The sequence below is a fragment of the Lottia gigantea genome (genome assembly GCF_000327385.1).
Source record: "Lottia gigantea unplaced genomic scaffold LOTGIsca_94, whole genome shotgun sequence".
Lineage (NCBI taxonomy): Eukaryota > Metazoa > Mollusca > Gastropoda > Lottiidae > Lottia > Lottia gigantea.
In genome coordinates, this window is record NW_008711065.1 from 998,318 (window position 1) to 1,016,761 (window position 18,444).

General features: G+C 32.7%; 3 protein-coding genes across 3 annotated transcripts in view; 1 reads left to right on the forward strand and 2 right to left on the reverse strand.

Annotated features, from left to right (window-relative positions):
* LOTGIDRAFT_134995 (hypothetical protein) overlaps window positions 1–4,320 on the forward strand; it is a gene marked incomplete at both ends in the record, with an annotated part of 6,994 nt that extends 2,674 nt beyond the window's left edge. The window contains one exon of the mRNA XM_009068826.1: window positions 4,130–4,320. Within this exon, the coding sequence (XP_009067074.1) occupies window positions 4,130–4,320 (191 nt within the window). The remainder of the gene's footprint in view (window positions 1–4,129) is intronic.
* A 5,239-nt stretch (window positions 4,321–9,559) lies between these two features.
* On the reverse strand, window positions 9,560–11,993 carry LOTGIDRAFT_135017 (hypothetical protein; the record flags this gene model as incomplete). The annotated part of the gene is made up of 4 exons (XM_009068827.1): window positions 9,560–9,720; window positions 10,146–10,280; window positions 11,270–11,446; window positions 11,900–11,993. 4 exons carry the CDS (start codon window positions 11,991–11,993, stop codon window positions 9,560–9,562), a joined length of 567 nt encoding a protein of 188 aa, XP_009067075.1.
* A 4,756-nt stretch (window positions 11,994–16,749) lies between these two features.
* On the reverse strand, window positions 16,750–18,132 carry LOTGIDRAFT_170198 (hypothetical protein; the record flags this gene model as incomplete). The annotated part of the gene is made up of 1 exon (XM_009068828.1): window positions 16,750–18,132. One exon carries the CDS (start codon window positions 18,130–18,132, stop codon window positions 16,750–16,752), a length of 1,383 nt encoding a protein of 460 aa, XP_009067076.1.
* Between the last annotated feature and the right edge of the window lie 312 nt (window positions 18,133–18,444).

Here is an 18,444-nt window from a genome sequence, read left to right on the forward strand (position 1 = left end):
TAATGATGAATTATTGTAGATAATTGTCAGTCATAAAATATATAAAATAATTGTAAAAGATATAAATGATAAATGATAGAATCAGATTGTTGAAGTATGGTAATAGAACGATGATAAATTATTTACTGGTTTTCTATTGGGTATTTCACTTCAATCTGATTCTCTAGGGGGCGCCAGTGTTATTTCACTCAGAACGTGTCATTTATCATTGTTATTGACACAGACTCTTCAAAGGGACATAATCCTCTAATTATTGTTGGAAATCAGAGAGCAAGATCGATCTGAAAACCATGACAAGATCAGTCTGAAAACCATGACAAGATCAGTCTGAAAACCATGACAAGATCAGTCTGAAAACCATGGCAAGATCAATCTGAAAACCATGACAAGATCAGTCTGAAAACCATGACAAGATCAGTCTGAAAACCATGGCAAGATCGATCTGAAAACCATGGCAAGATCAGTCTGAAAACCATGGCAAGATCGATCTGAAAACCATGGCAAGATCGATCTGAAAACCATGACAAGATCAGTCTGAAAACCATGGCAAGATCGCTCTGAAAACCATGGCAAGATCGATCTGAAAACCATGACAAGATCAGTCTGAAAACCATGACAAGATCGATCTGAAAACCATGGCAAGATCGCTCTGAAAAAACAAGGACAAGATCGCTCTGAAAACCATGGCAAGATCGATCTGAAAACCATGACAAGATGGATCTGAAAACCATGGCAAGATCGATCTGAAAACCATGGCAAGATCGATCTGAAAAGCAAAACTGAATTGTTACAGAAGTTTGTGAATATTTCTTTGCTACGGGCTTGGAATGAAAGAGTAGGAATTCTTATTTGAATCATGGTATTCTTTTGGCATTCTGACATCATCAAATAGTCGGAATAAAGTCTGGTGACATTATTTGTTATGTCATGACCGAGTCTCAACTGCCACACTATGTTTTTCAAATTGAGCTCGTTGTGTGGTACAAACTGTATAGAAATTTAACTGAATTAATTGTTTTGTGTTTTTTGTATAGTAAAATTGAATCGAGACATTAACTGTGCAGTGAACCTGAATTTATTCCTGATGTTAAGTTCTGAAATCAATTATCAGATTTTATTTCCCTCGTTTCAATTCAGTTGTTATTCTAATGATTTTTTATTTTTTTTATAATATTTGAAAGAGGTCAGGTTGTTCTGTTAAACATGTTGTAGAAGGTGTTCAGGTTTTCTTCTGTTTTCAAAATACAGTTTGACTTTTAAAGGGTAATTTGTATGTTGATTTTATTGATATATTATGGTTTGGATGTTATACCACATCTGATGGTCCAGTACATGGGTTTTCATTTTTGATATCACAGATTTCTTGTTGTCAGGGATAAATAATTAAATCACGATTCTGTTTACACGATATCACACAATTTGATTAGATAACAGCAGTCACGTGAATTCGGTTTATATCTGTGTAAACGGAATGTAAATATAAGCTCCACCCCTTAACGGACTACTTTTATCATTGAGTTTGATTGACGTGGCCATTACACGGCCATGTTCTTTCGAACATCAACAGAGCCGAAATCGACACATCACTGATTGTTAAAGTATTTTCTAAATTCCCTCAAATGTGCTCCCTCCAATTTCCAACAATATCAATAACTGAAAAAAATGTTCAGGTCATTCCTTAAATGTTTGACAAGGTGTCTAGTTGTTCAGATCAAACTGTAGTGTGAATATTGTAATATGACCTATGTTGTATGGCTGCAACTGCATGACATGGCTTCTCTTAATGCGTATCATCAAAACAAATGAGGCTCCTGATTGGGGCAAAGAGACAAACAATGCTATGCAGTGTACAATTAGGTACATTGTGTAAAGACAATTTCTGAAAAGCAGGATGTAAAACTCCATTTCGTTTGTTGTAATGATTATCAAAAACAATGCTTTGCAGTGTGCAATTAGGGAAATTTTGCTAAAACAAGCGTTATCCTTGTCTTTTTCAATTTCTGAAAACAGGATGTAAAACTCGTTTTATTTTTTTATTCAAGACAATGCTTTAACGATGCCTTCAAAGAAAGAAAACTTAACTTTTTCTTTTTCAATTTCTGGAAAGTAGGATGTAAAACTCCAGTTTCATTCCTTGTAAAGATTATTAATTATATAATCATAAGTGTTGGTATAACTTGTCATAGTTTATTATTCTGATGTAAAATCGATATTGTATCTCAGCCTTATTTTCCTTTCTTTACACATCACCAATTTTCTTCTCATAAAACATCCACATATTTATACCAAGGTATTATGTTCACATCTCGGGGGGCGAATTCAAAAAATAAACATTAGCATTTAGTTTTGATTAGAATGTATGATATTTTATAATATTATGTATGATATAAGATTATAAGATAAAACTAAATGTTATGGCAACAAATTTTTGATAATGGATATTGGATTGTCACTTACTTATAATTGATATACTTCCTCATGTGAATAGTTCATTAGCTGCTACCAATATTTCCCCAATATGTTGTTTTGTATCTTGGGTTTTGTTTTGTGGTTGGGATCTTTAGTACGTTCAGTGGCTCAACTATCATAGGGAATAGTTGTACCAAGTCCATGGGCCCCAACCCTTAGAGATACCACAAATAATTTGCCATCAGGAGACGAAACTTGTTCATTTTCTGAAGTTTTCTGAAGCTGATATTCAACCTCCCACATCTTCAAAACCCTGAGAATTTAAATCATATTAAGTTTTCAATCTTCAAAATAATTCCTGTAATATTTTAAAATAAAACACAATACAGGAATAATAGAATAGAATCCTTATCAAACTACAGTGAAAATTTCATTTCAATTGTTTTGATTCTGGAGAAAATTTCCATAATATTTAAAATAAAAACAAATTGTATGAAGAATAGGATTGGAGAGAAAAAAAAGAATGTAACTGAAGTGAAAATTTCCTGTGAATTTTAAAGTACAAATCAATAAATCCTTTGATAAGATCTCATCAGTTTATCAGGTTGTGTTGTGTTGTGTTGTGTTGTGTTGTGGTGTTGTTGTGTAGTTGTGTTGTGTTGTGTAGTTGTGTTGTGTTGTGTTGTGTTGCGTTGTGTAGTTGTGTTGTGTTGTGGTGTTGTGTTGTGTTGTGTTGTGTTGTTTTGTTGTGTTGTTGAGTTGTGTTGTGTTGTGTGTAGATTCACTAGAGAAGTAACTATTATATAGCAATAAACAACAGATAGATATATTGACTGACAATTTGTTGAAGTTTGAATTCACCTAATAATCCAATATGTAGAGATAATTAGTTGACATGGGTTAGTGTGATATGTCATGATGCCTTCTATATTGATCAACCATTTCTCACATTCTCATCATACATAAAGATATCATGCAATTGTGAATTTGTCAAGTTGTCTTAAAAGTCCAGTGCCTTTCAGAGAGTCTACATAGCTAATAATGTTTATTTGGTATTTAGGTTTGTCAACTTGACATCTCTTTCAGAGAGTCCACATAGCTAATAATGTTTATTTGGTATTTAGGTTTGTCAACTTGACATCTCTTTCAGAGAGTCCACATAGCTAATAATGTTTATTTGGTATTTAGGTTTGTCAACTTGACCTCCCTTTCAGAGAGTCCACAAAGCTAATAATGTTTATTTGGTATTTGGTTTGTCAACTTGACATCTCTTTCAGAGAGTCCACATAGCTAATAATGTTTATTTGGTATTTAGGTTTGTCAACTTGACATCTCTTTCAGAGAGTCCACATAGCTAATAATGTTTATTTGGTATTTGGTTTGTCAACTTGATATCCCTTTCAGAGAGTCCACATAGCTAATAATGTTTATTTGGTATTTAGGTTTTTCAAATTGACCTCCCTTTCAGAGAGTCCACATAGCTAATAATGTTTATTTGGTATTTAGGTTTTTCAAATTGACCTCCCTTTCAGAGAGTCCACATAGCTAATAATGTTTATTTGGTATTTAGGTTTATCAACTTGAGAGTCAATGTAGCTATCATTATTTAATAGTTGAACTGTATCTCTGTCAAAGATTTAAACGATGAAGTCCTTTAAAATATTAATTTTAGAGTAAATCTTGTCAACAATTAAATTGAAATTTTTTTGATATTTTCCAGGTAAAGTGTATGTACATTGTCAGATGGGAGTGAGCCGTTCAGCAACGATTGTTATCGCGTATTTGATGGCCAAGTGTGGAATGGATCTGATGCATGCTACTCGCCACTGCCGGCACCGCCGTGAAATCTTCCCCAACTCAGGCTTCCTCAAGCAACTCTGTGATCTCAATAAAAATATTTACGGCGAATAAACAGCACGGGTTGAGGTTTTTATACAATTAAATACTTTACTTTGATTTATTTTATGGCAATTTTGCAAAAAATGTTTGAAGTGGATTTTACTGTTGTCAGTAACTTTTTTTTATCTTCAGCTTGTTGTTAAAAACTTGATGACTTTTAAATAATTTGGGCCGTAATCGTTCCTACATCAGGGCGAATGTCTCATGCTGAAATTTCGCAATAAAAGGAAATTTTGTTTAAAAACTTGAAAATATAAATGTAATATCTGCTAAATACATGGTTTAATTGATGTCTATGATACAGATAGTTAGTTTACTATTTGAAAGTGTTTGAATGAAAGACATTACTGAATTCATAGAACAGTATTTATAACGCACAATATTAACAAATCTGATTGATTCAAAAAAGGTTTTCTAGTCTTAGATGTTTATCAGGGAAACTTATAGTTTCAGTTTATTACCCATAGAACGCAGGCCCGTAACCAGCCCAATGTGCCAAGGTTGAGCAAAAGCTGATAGAGACTGATTTCAGCTGTATTTGAGAATTTGTTCTAATTTTGGGAGGGGGGGGGGGGGAAATATATCAACTGCCCCCCTGTCCCCCCAAGTTACGGGCCTGACAGAACGTCTGTTGTTCCTGTAGGCCAAATACCAGATTAGCTGATATAAGACAATCAGAGGAGTGTAAATAGAAGCTATAACTATCCCAGTAACACATACACAATCTAGAAAACCTCTTCTGACTCACTGTAATTATCTTCAGGAATGAATAAAGGACGACCTTTTCAAAATCTTGCAAATAAATTACTTGGCAATCAAATAACTACATAGGTTAAAGAAGACTATAATATATAGAGTGTAAAGGTTGATTATTTGAAGTGATTGATTTGTTGTTTCTATTCTATTGTTTTTTTCAATCAAAGGGAACTTTGAATCAAATTGATTGAATTTTAATATTTAATTTTATTATTGTTGATTTATATCAGGATTGTATCAATCAGAAATGGAGTTTTACATCCTATTATTCCAGGGTTGATTGATTAGTGAGCTTACCTCTGAATGAGGTAGTTTGGATGAGACAATAAACCGAGGCCCCGTGTGCTACAGGTTGTACACATTAAAGATCCCTCAATAGTTGGAGATTGAAAAAGAGCAGGCTAATGCCGCTGTCCTGGCAGAATTTCCCTCATTGCACCCTGCATGGCATTGCTTGTCTTCATTAGCTCACATGGTGCAGAATGTAGGACGTAAAACTCCATTCATTTCATTATTTTTTGAATGAGTATAATTCAGTCTATTACTGCACAGGTAGGCTAACTATCAATCAACAGTCTTATAAATTAAGACAATGTAAACAGGATTATTTCAAATCCTGGCCACTGTTTCTTATAAAATCTCAGTATTAATGTGGTAAGTATGATAAATCTCAATGTAAAGTCAACACTTACGATAAATTCTTCTTGAGATTTTTAGAGAAACTGGGACCATGTTTATTTTCAAACTTCAGCAGCACCTGATATGACTCTGTTACAGGTAAATAATAACTGGCAGGGGTCTTATTCTCTAAAACTTAAATGAGATAAAATCCAGATTTTAAGAAATACAGTAATCTGATTGGATAACACAACTTAATTTAAAATGATTGACCAATCAGATGACTGAAACACTAAAATCATCTTAACTTATGTTTTTAAGAACAAAGCCCTGGGTTTGATTTGACTAGATACTTGGGTTAGGGTTAGTTTTTAAGGATAAAGCCCTGGGTTTGATTTGACTAGATACTTGTGTGTTTAACTTTCAATTCTTAGATTTGTCATTTTAAATTTTTGGATGTTCTCTTTGCCGTTTTTGTCATTTTTATACAGTGAATGAAGCCCTGTACACTATTTTAAACTATAGAAATCTGATGGCTGATTTGTCGTATTTTAATTTCTATAAAATATTTATCGTGTATATTTTTTAAACTTGGAAAATATCCAGCTCTATTGTAATATTTTACATCATGGCAGCTTTCCTTGTGATATTTTCAACTTATAACAACAGAATTAACGATGATTAACAAAGATATTTCTGTACATCCTGGGTCTCGGACAATATGACATATTTATGAGTAGCTTTCTATTAAGACATACAATAACTAAAAGAATGGACTGCTCTAATATTTGAATTGGATCAGTATGTGTAAATATCTTTGCTGATTTTACCTAAATATATAGAAGACCGCGAGTTCACGATAGACCAAAATATTTGGGTTGATTATAATATAGATATACAATATCAACCAGTTTTAGAGCCTTCATTTCAATCTTCTATTTTCAAGAGATAGTAGAAGTTATACCATCATATTAAAATACAATCTGGAAGTTTCATTTCTTGGTTTCTTGTTATCCATGATTCGACAAAATTATTATGTAACCTGAAGAAAAAACAAAATCCTATACATCTGGATTTTGATGATTTATTAGTTTTGAAGGTTATAAGAAATGGCTGTATTTATTTGTTTTAAATATAAATCAGCACATTATTTTGTGCCTTAAAGAGTTATCCCTCTTGAATCTTGAACAATAATCATAATGAAATAGCCAACACAATCAATCTACGATCTACAACAGGGCCGTCTGTTTTCTGTTAATATTTATCTACGACAGAAGGTTCTGTTTGCTATCAATATTTATCCACGACAGAGCCTTCTGTTTTCTGTTAATCTGTTTTTTCAATGTTTATACCATTTCCATGGATTACCTAATATACTATTCGATAATTTCAAATAATGCAATTAAAGCTTAAAGCTGAGATTTTATATATATTTTCTGAGGAAATGGCAAAAATCTATGTTTGTTTTGGATATAAAACCTTCACCAGGAATCAGGACAGCTGTTTTGTCTTATCATTGAGTTTCTCTTACCCTTTCACCAAACTGTGCTCAAAATGTCTTCACTCATTTCATTAACGTTTAAAATTTGCATGATATTAAAATTCCAAATATTATTTTTTACATTGGCTGGCAATTTTATCAACCTAAGACAGTCCAAGGCTTTCTGTAGTATTGTAAAGTTGATATTCACAAAAAATGATTTGCAATACGCGATTCTGAAAACTATATGGTCGTATTCTATTTCTAAGACTAATGGTACAGTCAATACATTTGACTGTATGTATTTCAATACATTGTAATATTGTAATACGATGTATTTGGTATTGATGATTATTATATTCTATATGTTGTTGTTTTTTTATATTTTATTGTGTTTTGTTTTCAGAGATTTTAAATGTTGTATTGTGTTATTTTAAGATTTTACAATTTTTACAATTTAACTATTTTTAAAACTAATGGTTTTTACCATGGTGAAAGTTCTCCTGAAATATTCTTCTCTCGTTATTCTCAAATAAAACTTTTTGACAATTTATTTTGTTTCTATGATGTACAGTTCCCAGTTAGTTAACATATCTAATTATCTTAAACTTTGATACTACGACAGATAGTATTACAGAGACATCCATAGTTAACATATCTAATTATCTTAACCTTTGATACTACCAAAGATAGTATTACAGAGACATCCATAGTTAACATATGTAATTATCTTAGCCTTTGATACTACCACAGATAGTATTACAGAGACATCCTTAGTTAACATATCTAATTATCTTAACCTTTGATACTACCACAGATAGTATTACAGAGACATCCTTAGTTAACATATCTAATTATCTTAACCTTTGATACTACCACAGATAGTATTACAGAGACATCCATAGTTAACATATCTAATTATCTTAATCTTTAATACTACCACAGATAGTATTACAGAGACATCCATAGTTAACATATCTAATTATCTTAACCTTTGATACTACCACAGATAGTATTACAGAGACATCCTTAGTTAACATATCTAATTATCTTAACCTTTGATACTACCACAGATAGTATTACAGAGACATCCTTAGTTAACATATCTAATTATCTTAACCTTTGATACTACCACAGACAGTATTACAGAGACATCCTTAGTTAACATATCTAATTATCTTAACCTTTGACACTACCACAGATAGTATTACAGAGACATCCTTAGTTAACATATCCAATTATCTTAACCTTTGATACTACCACAGATAGTATTACAGAGACATCCTTAGTTAACATATCCAATTATCTTAACCTTTGATACTACCACAGATAGTATTACAGAGACATCCTTAGTTAACATATCTAATTATCTTAACCTTTGATACTACCACAGACAGTATTACAGAGACATCCTTAGTTAACATATCTAATTATCTTAACCTTAGATACTACCACAGATAGTATTACAGAGACATCCTTAGTTAACATATCTAATTATCTTAACTTTTGATACTACCACAGACAGTATTACAGAGACATCCTTAGTTAACATATCTAATTATCTTAACTTTTAACTTGCACCATGTTTTATCATAAATCTTTACTTTGTGACCAAGGTCAGTGTTTTCACGAGACTATGTTCTCATCATCATCTAACACAGAAGCACGGGCCAAGGGCAGAAGAAGAGCTCACATATATTGTTAGTCTAATGCTGGTTTTTAATTGATATCATTTGCTTTGAATTGAGGATTTTTCAAACAGACAAAGAAAAAAAAAGAAAACATAAATTTATTTACAATATATGACAATACAAGTCTATTTACAAAACAAACAATTTATTTACAACTGAATATATTTTATTATATTATTATCACAGACTAGTTTTCATGAGCAATGATATTTATAAACATCAGGGAATTATTCCAAACACACTTAAACAAAGTCTTGTTTGTACGAAATTTGTAATTCTTGTACAAGATGAGCTCAAGTCAATCAAAAACTTATACTTCTTTAATAGAATATTAAACACATAACGTTTCAACATAAATTACACATGTCATCATCAGATGAACTAATGTCATATTTGAGATGAAACGTTATGTGTTTAATATTATATTAGAGAAGTGTGTTTATTCTATAATATTTTCTTGTGTTTTTGATTTCTACTCCTCACTTCTAAATATCCTTCAAGTCTTATAACAAGCACAAACGTTTTGAATATTTGAATAAAATATATGAATATGGTCAATGCCTGTTATAAAGCTTAATAATTCAACCAACCACTGTCACTAAAATTCAAAATAGTCCAAAAAATACCCAAAACAGTTCTCTCTTACATATCACTGATAAAATTGTTAATTTCATAATCTTCTGAATTGAGATACCTTTCCAGTTTTTCATCTTGTGTTTTGAAACTGTTTGACCAGTCGCGCCATTTCTGTCATAGATTCATAAATCCCTTCCCCTGTTTTAGCACAAGCTCCCTGTATAAACCATTTCCTGTCACGGAATGACGCCATTCCTAATCTTTCTGCCACTTCTGAGGTTTTTAATGCTCCTGAAATTAGAAGAATTAGAAAACGATAAAAAAAAAATCAAAGTTTTATTAAAGTCAAAGAGGAAAAATAACCCTAAAATGTTTTCGGAAAACTATCTCTACAAGTAGACTAAACAATAACCAAGGCCAGAACTACGTCAAGGCAAATGAGGCATGCCAAAATTTGATAAAAAAGAAATTTGGTTTAAAAAATGTATATCGTTTATGTGACGTCAACAGTATCGGTTGTAATGAAAGACCTAACTGACTCTAAAGACCAGATTTTGCCTCATTGAAAAAAAAACCCTGGTTGCGGCCCTGTCAAATATTATAGTAGACCTCATTGTTAATATCTAGAAGAAGTACTGGAACTGTTTCACTAGAATCTCTACAGTAAATATCATAGAGAATCTGATAGTTAATATCTAGAAGTAAGAAGTTTTTACCAGGTAAATCTTGTTTATTAGCTAAAATAACAACAGGTACTCCTGTCATATCAGGATCTTTACAGATATTAGTCAACTCTTCTCTAGCTTCCAACATCCTGCTTTTATCAGTACTATCTACTACATAGATTAATCCTGTAATAAATCAAATATATTATAAGGTGATGCAGTCAGAAAAGATCAGACCATGTATTCTCGAAACGATCTTAGCACTAGAATGTCCTAGGTTCTTATCTTCTAACATTGATTCTAGGATATCCTAGGTTCTTATCTTCTAGCATCGATTCTAGGATATACTAGGTTATCACTTCTAGCACTGATTCTAGGACATCCTAGGTTCTTATCTTCTAACATTGATTCTAGGATGTCCTAGGTTCTTATCTTCTAACATTGACTCTAGGACATCCTAGGTTCTTATCTTCTAGCATTGATTCTAGGATGTCCTAGGTTCTTATCTTCTAACATTGACTCTAGGATGTCCTAGGTTCTTATCTTCTAACATTGATTCTAGGATGTCCTAGGTTCTTATCTTCTAACATTGATTCTAAGACATCCTAGGTTCTTATCTTTTAACATTGATTCTAGGATGTCCTAGGTTCTTATTTTCTAACATTGATTCTAGGATATCCTAGCGCTAAGATCATTTCGAGAATTTGTAGCATGCATATTTCGTTTCAATACAGCTTAGATTCACAAGGATCCTGTCTACCAGCTGGGTTGTCATGAATAATGACGAGAGATGATTAATTTAAGATCACCAAACTTTGGGGCAACGTCATGTTGTATGGTAATATGGAAATTGATCAGGACAGTGGCACAAGCCTGCTCTGTTTCGATTTCCAACTGTCAAGGGATCATAACCACGCACAGTCTGTAGCACACTGGGCCTCGCTTTATTGCCCATAGGAAAGACTCAGTCCCTCTTACCTGCATCACTGACAGGGGAAACTGGAAATGAATGGATTTTTACGTCCTACTTTTCTGCACCATGTGGGCTAATGAAGACGGGACAGGGGAAACTTGGTCAAATCTAAAGTGCATAGACTATTGACTTTTTTTTCATTTTATATACTGTATTTATTTTTTATTTAAATTGATCTTAAAAAACAACATAAACAAATTACCTTGAGAATTGGCGTAATAATGTCTCCATAATTGTCGGATTTTTTCTTGTCCTCCCACATCCCAGACAGTAAAACTAACACCTTTAACAGGACTGACTGTTTCTACGTTAAAACCTATTGTTGGTATCGTACAAACTGTTTCATTTAGTTTTAATTTATACAGAACAGTAGTTTTACCTGAAATATACAAACAGAAGAAACACGAGTTATTAATTCTGATAGATTTTTTACATGCCTGGTATCAAGATAGACCGAAACATCTATCTCTATTTCATGTTATGGAAGATTACATTACAATAATTTCAATTTAATGACACATAACATATTTAACAGGAATCGAGATAGGTAACATATATACAATGTATCTGCCGTTAAGAAAGATGTTTCGAACTAGGTACCAAGTGTAAGAATCAATATATCGAACTCTCCTTACAAATAACAATAATTTCACAAGACAAATAATATATCTACGCTTGTAGAGTTATTCTAGAGCCAGGGTATCCAGAGAACAAAATATCTAAATGTAACCTACCCTGATGTACGTAGAATAAATAACATCAGGGAACGTTTCTATTCCCTATCAATTCTATCATTTACTATAAAGAAATAAAAAAGACGAACAGAACCTACCTGCAGCATCTAAACCAAGCATTAAAATTCTGGAAGGGTTATCAGCTGTAAAGGCTGATAGAGCTTCAAATATTTTAGATAAAAATATCCCCATTTTATACTCTTATGGTCCAATCTAAATTATTCCACAGCACAATCTCAAAAACTAGTAACAAACATTCACTATTTAAAAAAATATCAAGTTTTCTTTAAACTTATCCAATTATTGTCAAAAACTTTGATTAAATTGTCTAGTTCTTTAAGAGAAAATATCTGAATTGACAATTCTTTGAAGAAATATTTCTGTTTCCTATTTCTTCTGTCCTATACTGTCCACACTAAGGTTTAAGCTATAACTGGCCATTTCTCTATTTCCAGGTTTTATAAAGGCCCCCTCTGATACCTAAACTCTGCCATGTCATGTTTGGTGTTTGACAGATCTACACGTGGTCAGGCTATAAATAGAAACATAACAACAGATAATTGACAGGTTGGAAATAATGACGTCACAAATACGACTAGATATTCTTGTCTATATTTGTAGTCCAGATTAACCAACAAGAAATATACAGTTACAAATAAGACTTTACAATCGCAAATAGATAAGATTAACCAGCCTTAATTTGACTCCTTTAGAAATAAGACTTGATAATATGACCTATACTATAGTCGAGATTATCCAACAGAAGATTTATTATTACAACCACACACAGAAATCCCCAGAGCCTGTATAGACTCTGATATCCCATATATTTAATGGTACATGTCTTTCAAAAACTATAGTCTAATTCCCTCAGATGCCTCAACAGTTGTTCTTCCGTTCTGTCAGTCTACCCTGAGTCTCGGCAGGCTGGCGCCGACACTGCTAATACAGTATAATATTATAGAGACAACAAAAGAGGACCAGGTACCACTGATTGGACGTCCAAAAACATCTCTGTGCTGTTAAAACATGTTGACCATAAAAACTATTTTCTAGTGTTAGGGTGTATTGAGACGAGTCTCAATGAAAGCACTGGCCTAGGTCACAGAGCAATAGATAAGCATATTACATATGTGAAAATTAGTTAGTCATTAGTATGATTTTAGTTGAAAAGACACACACTAGTGTTAGTGATGTTTTTTAATGATTAGAGTGGTTGAAAGGTAACAAGTTACTATCCAACAGAAGGCACTGGTAGATTAAGTGATATGTTTTTCTAGTGTAAATAATATTTTTCTAGTGTAAACCATATTTTTCTAGTGTATGTGATGTTTTTCTAGTGTAAATCATATTTTTCTAGTGTAAGTGATGTTTAGTTATGTTTTTCTAGTGTAAGTGATGATTTCTAGTGTAAGTGATGATTTCTAGTGTAAGTGATGATTTCTAGTGTAAGTGATGATTTCTAGTGTAAATCATATTTTTCTAGTGTAAGTGATGATTTCTAGTGTAAGTGATGTTTTTCTAGTGTAAGTGATGATTTCTAGTGTAAGTGATGATTTCTAGTGTAAGTGATGAGTGATGATTTCTAGTGTAAGTGATGAATATAATGTGAGTCTATAAAAGTAACAACTGTTGAAGGTAAATTTTATTTCCCCACTATAATATATTGATAACAAAAGCTATATACATATATATATATATATTAAATATGACAAAGTAACGCAGTAGAACCATTTTACTGGCGTCAAAATACCAGAATAATATATCATTTATCTCACAAAGTTTAATTAGTTTTAAATAAATGATATGTTTTAATAGAATACAAAAAACATTTTCTAGTCTTGGTATGTTTACCAGTGACACTTATAGATCCTATTTACACCATTCTGATTTTGTCTGGTGTCTGTGGTTCCTGTAATTCCAATCAAAACCATAAAATACCATTCACTAGGCCAGTGCTTTGGTTGAGACTTGTCACCATTCATGGAATCATAAATATGTAATATACTGGTGTAAATAGAAGATATAAGTGTCTCTGATATATATATACAAACAATGAACACAACTTTGAAGTTTCAATGCTAAAAATTTCACAACTAAATTTTTACTGACTTCTTAATAAAATTATTAATATTTACCTAGAATATTATCAAAAATATTGATACCTTTTAATAACATTACAATAAAAAACCCTCAAGTACTAACAATCCCAAACAGAAAACAAAACTCAAATACGAACTAACAGTTTGGCAATGCATGGACATTGGTTGAAGCAAAAGAATAAATATGAGGAAGTATATTAATTATAAGTGAATAAGTATTTCATAATAAAAAGTGGTATCAGGTGTCTGGAAGAGTTAGAGTTATTAACTAACACATACTGATTAGAATATTTCAAAATATAGACTGTTATATAAACCAATTGATAATTGCACCTTATAAATATAAAATAATGCTAATTATCGGCAAGTTTCTTTCTTCGTAATAGTTTGATCATATTAAGTAAAATTATCGTTGTTAAGAAGTCACAATTTAATATTCGCTCTTACCCTCTCTTTTAACCAAAATCCTCAGAAAATAAAATTTGAATGGCATTAAAGAGATTGTAAAAAGGTGTATCAGGGACACTGATAGCATCAATTTGCACCATTCCAATTTTCAATCAGATGTCTGTGGTTCCTGCAATTCCATTTAAACTAAGCATTTGATGACGTCACTAATCGCAAAATATGCTTTATCAAATAAGGTCCTTCACAATTAGCCATCAAACGCAATATTTTAGTGGCATTTCAGAAACCACAGACATCTGATTGAAAATTGAAATGGTGTAAATTGATACAATCTGTGTCCCTGATTATATAATATCTTTATAATGTTGGCTGTGTGATATGTAGCCCTTTTTAATCCCTATACTTATTTTAATCTGCCTGTAAAGTTGATACAATCTCTTTAATCTGTAACATCTTTTTAGGTAGGTTAACTCACAGTAGGATAGCTCAGAGGGCAGCAAGTTGGACTGTTGACTGTTGGGTGATTCTCCAAACAATCTTCAAGCTAGGATATCCTAGAAACAGTGTTAGAAGTTAACACCCTAGGATATCCTAGAAACAGTGTTAGAAGTTAACACCCTAGGATATCCTAGAAACAGTGTTAAGATCCTAGAATATCCTAGCACTAATATAATTTCGACTATATGCACCCAGGTTATAAAAATAAAATACCACGAGTTTGAATAATAAAAGATAGCAATTCAGCTAGCTATTGACTGAGTTAAGACACAGTGGGATAGGTAGCAAGATGGATTGACATCGGTTAGGTTATTAGGTGCTATGAGTTCGAATCCCCTCTTCTATGGAAGATAACAATCCAACTCACTTCTGACTGAGCTTATCCATAATGGGTTAGCTTATTTGACAAATCATATACAACCTAATCTAATGTCTTCATAAAGAAATCATGAAAAAAATAATCTACAAAAAATCAAAGTCCTTGTGCCTGCTTATAACAATATTGTCAAATCATTATTTTTTTCATGAGGCTTCAATATTTATAAATATTTTACCCACATGTATACACAATCTACACAATTATTAATAATTATCAAAATAGATACTTTTAGACTCTATGGAGTTTTCAAACAAATTTGCATGGATATATATAAACGAAGCTTTAAGAGTTTTATGGATATAGACTACTATTGATATCTTTAAACACAATAAAAATAGATAAATAAATAGAAGTCTATATACATAAAATAGTTGTTTATAGAAGTGATATTTCTAAATTCAAAAAGATCAGGTTAATGCTGCAGTATTGAGATAACTTTAAGCTAACTTTTAACAATCATAAAATATATTTATTTTCACACCAGCTGTTTCACCTTTTAAATAAACATCAAACAATATTTGAATTTTAACTTAGACATAAAAAACCCTGACATTATAAAATATTTTATATGTATATTGCAGGTACAGTGCAATATTCAATACTCTGAAAGAGTCTCACAATCCATACTCATACAGTGATACTCAAAATATATAGAAACAGTGACCTAAATCTTTGAATGTTTTCACTATAATTCAGAAGCAATGTAAAGTAATGATGAAAACCTAACATTCACCCCTGGTCAGACCTGAATACTGGTACATCATATTGTGTTTCTGTGCACAGTTTATTATCTTTAAATGAGCCAGGGGTGGGTACTGGTAGTCACAAATTTACATATATCATCTTTCCTATCTATCCCAGAATTAAATTTTCATGTCAATAATCCACAATTTTAAGAATTCTTATAAAATACAATTGAAATTTTTTTTTCCACGTAACGTTGTGTAAAACGTCTTACAATAAAACCATGGGACTATGGAAACAATCACAAGCTATTTATTCAGGTGGATGTTTTAAAAACCTTCAGCTGGTTCCCTGAAAACTTATACATAAGTTTTTTTTATACCACCCTGGACGAGACAATATTCAGTTTACACTACAACAAGCTGAATCGTTTAAAACTGAATCCTGAATCCTTGGCACTAGGATATCAAGCAATCATCATACACAAAAAAATAAAAAATATTAACAACAAAACTCAAAACAGAGAGATTTTCTAGCCTTTGTATGAGTACCAGTATCAAAGAAACTTATTGCTTTATTTACACCATTAGAATATTCTTAACTTTAAATGTATATCAAAGAAACTTAAAGCTTTTGGATCATTTCATGTCGAATGTCTGTGCCATTGTCAATTCCAGTTAAATTTGTTTAGGTTATGAAGATAAATCACTATTCCAAGCTACATTATAAAGATTTTCTAGAATTACAAGAAAACAATTTGAATAGAAAAAGAATTTAAACAAAAAGTGTTCAACATACTGAAAATCAAAAAGCTAGATCATCTCTTTCTCGTAAAAACCTGTAACACGTCGCCCAGCTCTTAATAAATACAAACCCTTTACACTACACTCGGACCGGCACCCTTCCCCAAGAAAAACAGTTCAATATCTTCTAACGACTTTCCCTTTGTTTCTGGTAGAAAACGCAAAACAAAACAAACAGACAAAATACACGAAGCTCCAAATAGGAAGAAAACCATTTCATCTCCAATCAAATCTTTAAACGGAATAAATGTCATGGTAACAACAAATGCACATGACCAGTTAGTTAAAATTGCCACGGCGCTCGCTCCTCCACGGACACGAGCAGGCAATAACTCGGACATGACCAAGATAGGAATTGGTCCCCAACCTAAACCGAAACCAATGACATACAGCATGACAGAAATAAGTGCCATCCATTTATAAATAGGAGATGAAGTTGTAGACAAGCTGAAGAGATAGCCTAACATAAACAGACATGAACTCATTATCGCTCCAGAAATAACCAGCAGCTTCCGTCTGCCGGACTTGTCCATAAACATCGAGGCTGTCAGAGTTCCAAACACTTGTACCACGCCCACAGCGATAGATGCCTCATGAGCAGCTTCAGGGAATTGCATTTCAAAGATGGTAACTGAATAAAACATAATGGCGTTAATTCCACTAAACTGTTGGAAAACCATGACGAACAGAATAATCATCAGCGGTTTGAGAATTTCAGGCTTCATGAATTCCGAGCACGGCACTTTTTCCTGCACATCAATGGATTCTTCAATATCGCGGCATTCTTCTCCAACATCCATATGATTATCTCGTAACAATTTCAAAGCATTGATGGCTTCCGCTTTTTGTCCACGGCTGAGAAGCCAGTGTGGAGATTCAGGTAAGTAAAGGCAGCCAAATGCCGTTAAAGCTGCTGGTATGATTCCAACTAGCGCCAAATTCTTCCAGTCCAAAGTTGCTCCAATCAGATACACAGCCAGAATACCAATTGTAATGAAAAGTTGGGTGAAGGATCCAAGCTTTCCACGGTACGTTTTCGACGAGACCTCAGCATTGTAGACTGGCACACATACAGTGATCATTCCACTAGCAAAACCTGTCAGTAACCGTCCAATAAACATGTGCATCAGAGCCTGATGGTATGCTATGGTCAGCCAACCACACATAAAGGGGAGAGAGGTAAGTAAAATTGTTCTTTTGCGTCCAAGTTTCTCCACGCACCAACCTCCAACTGGTCCACCGAAGATTGCACCAACTGGAAGAAGAGACCCAAAAAATCCTGCATCCACTTCAGTAATTACTTGAGCCTTTATCATACTTGGAATTCCTGGAGAACTGAAACCAATGGTGTATCCGAATGAAAATGCACCGGTGCATGCGATCAATACTGCAAAAATTTGCTTTGCAGCAGAACCCTCGTATTTTGACTGCACAAGTCTGACTTTATCCGGCTCCATTTTGAACATCTACTTCAGTCTGAAAACTGTCACAGGTTTTAAAGGCGGAAATATGACAGTTTTTAATGCAAGTTTTGAAGTTGTTTGAGCAATGGCTGCGCAAGGGTTTGTAAACAATGTTATACTCGAATAACCAGTCTTGTTACACGTCTACCGGAAGTAGCATGTTGACTTCGTGCGACTTTTATAATACATTACAATTCGACAACAGACAACATTTAATTTAAATCTTTAGCGACATTAGATAACAGAACACAATTTTATGCTATACTACTCCTGAGTTTTATTGTACACAACGTTTCAACATTGTCA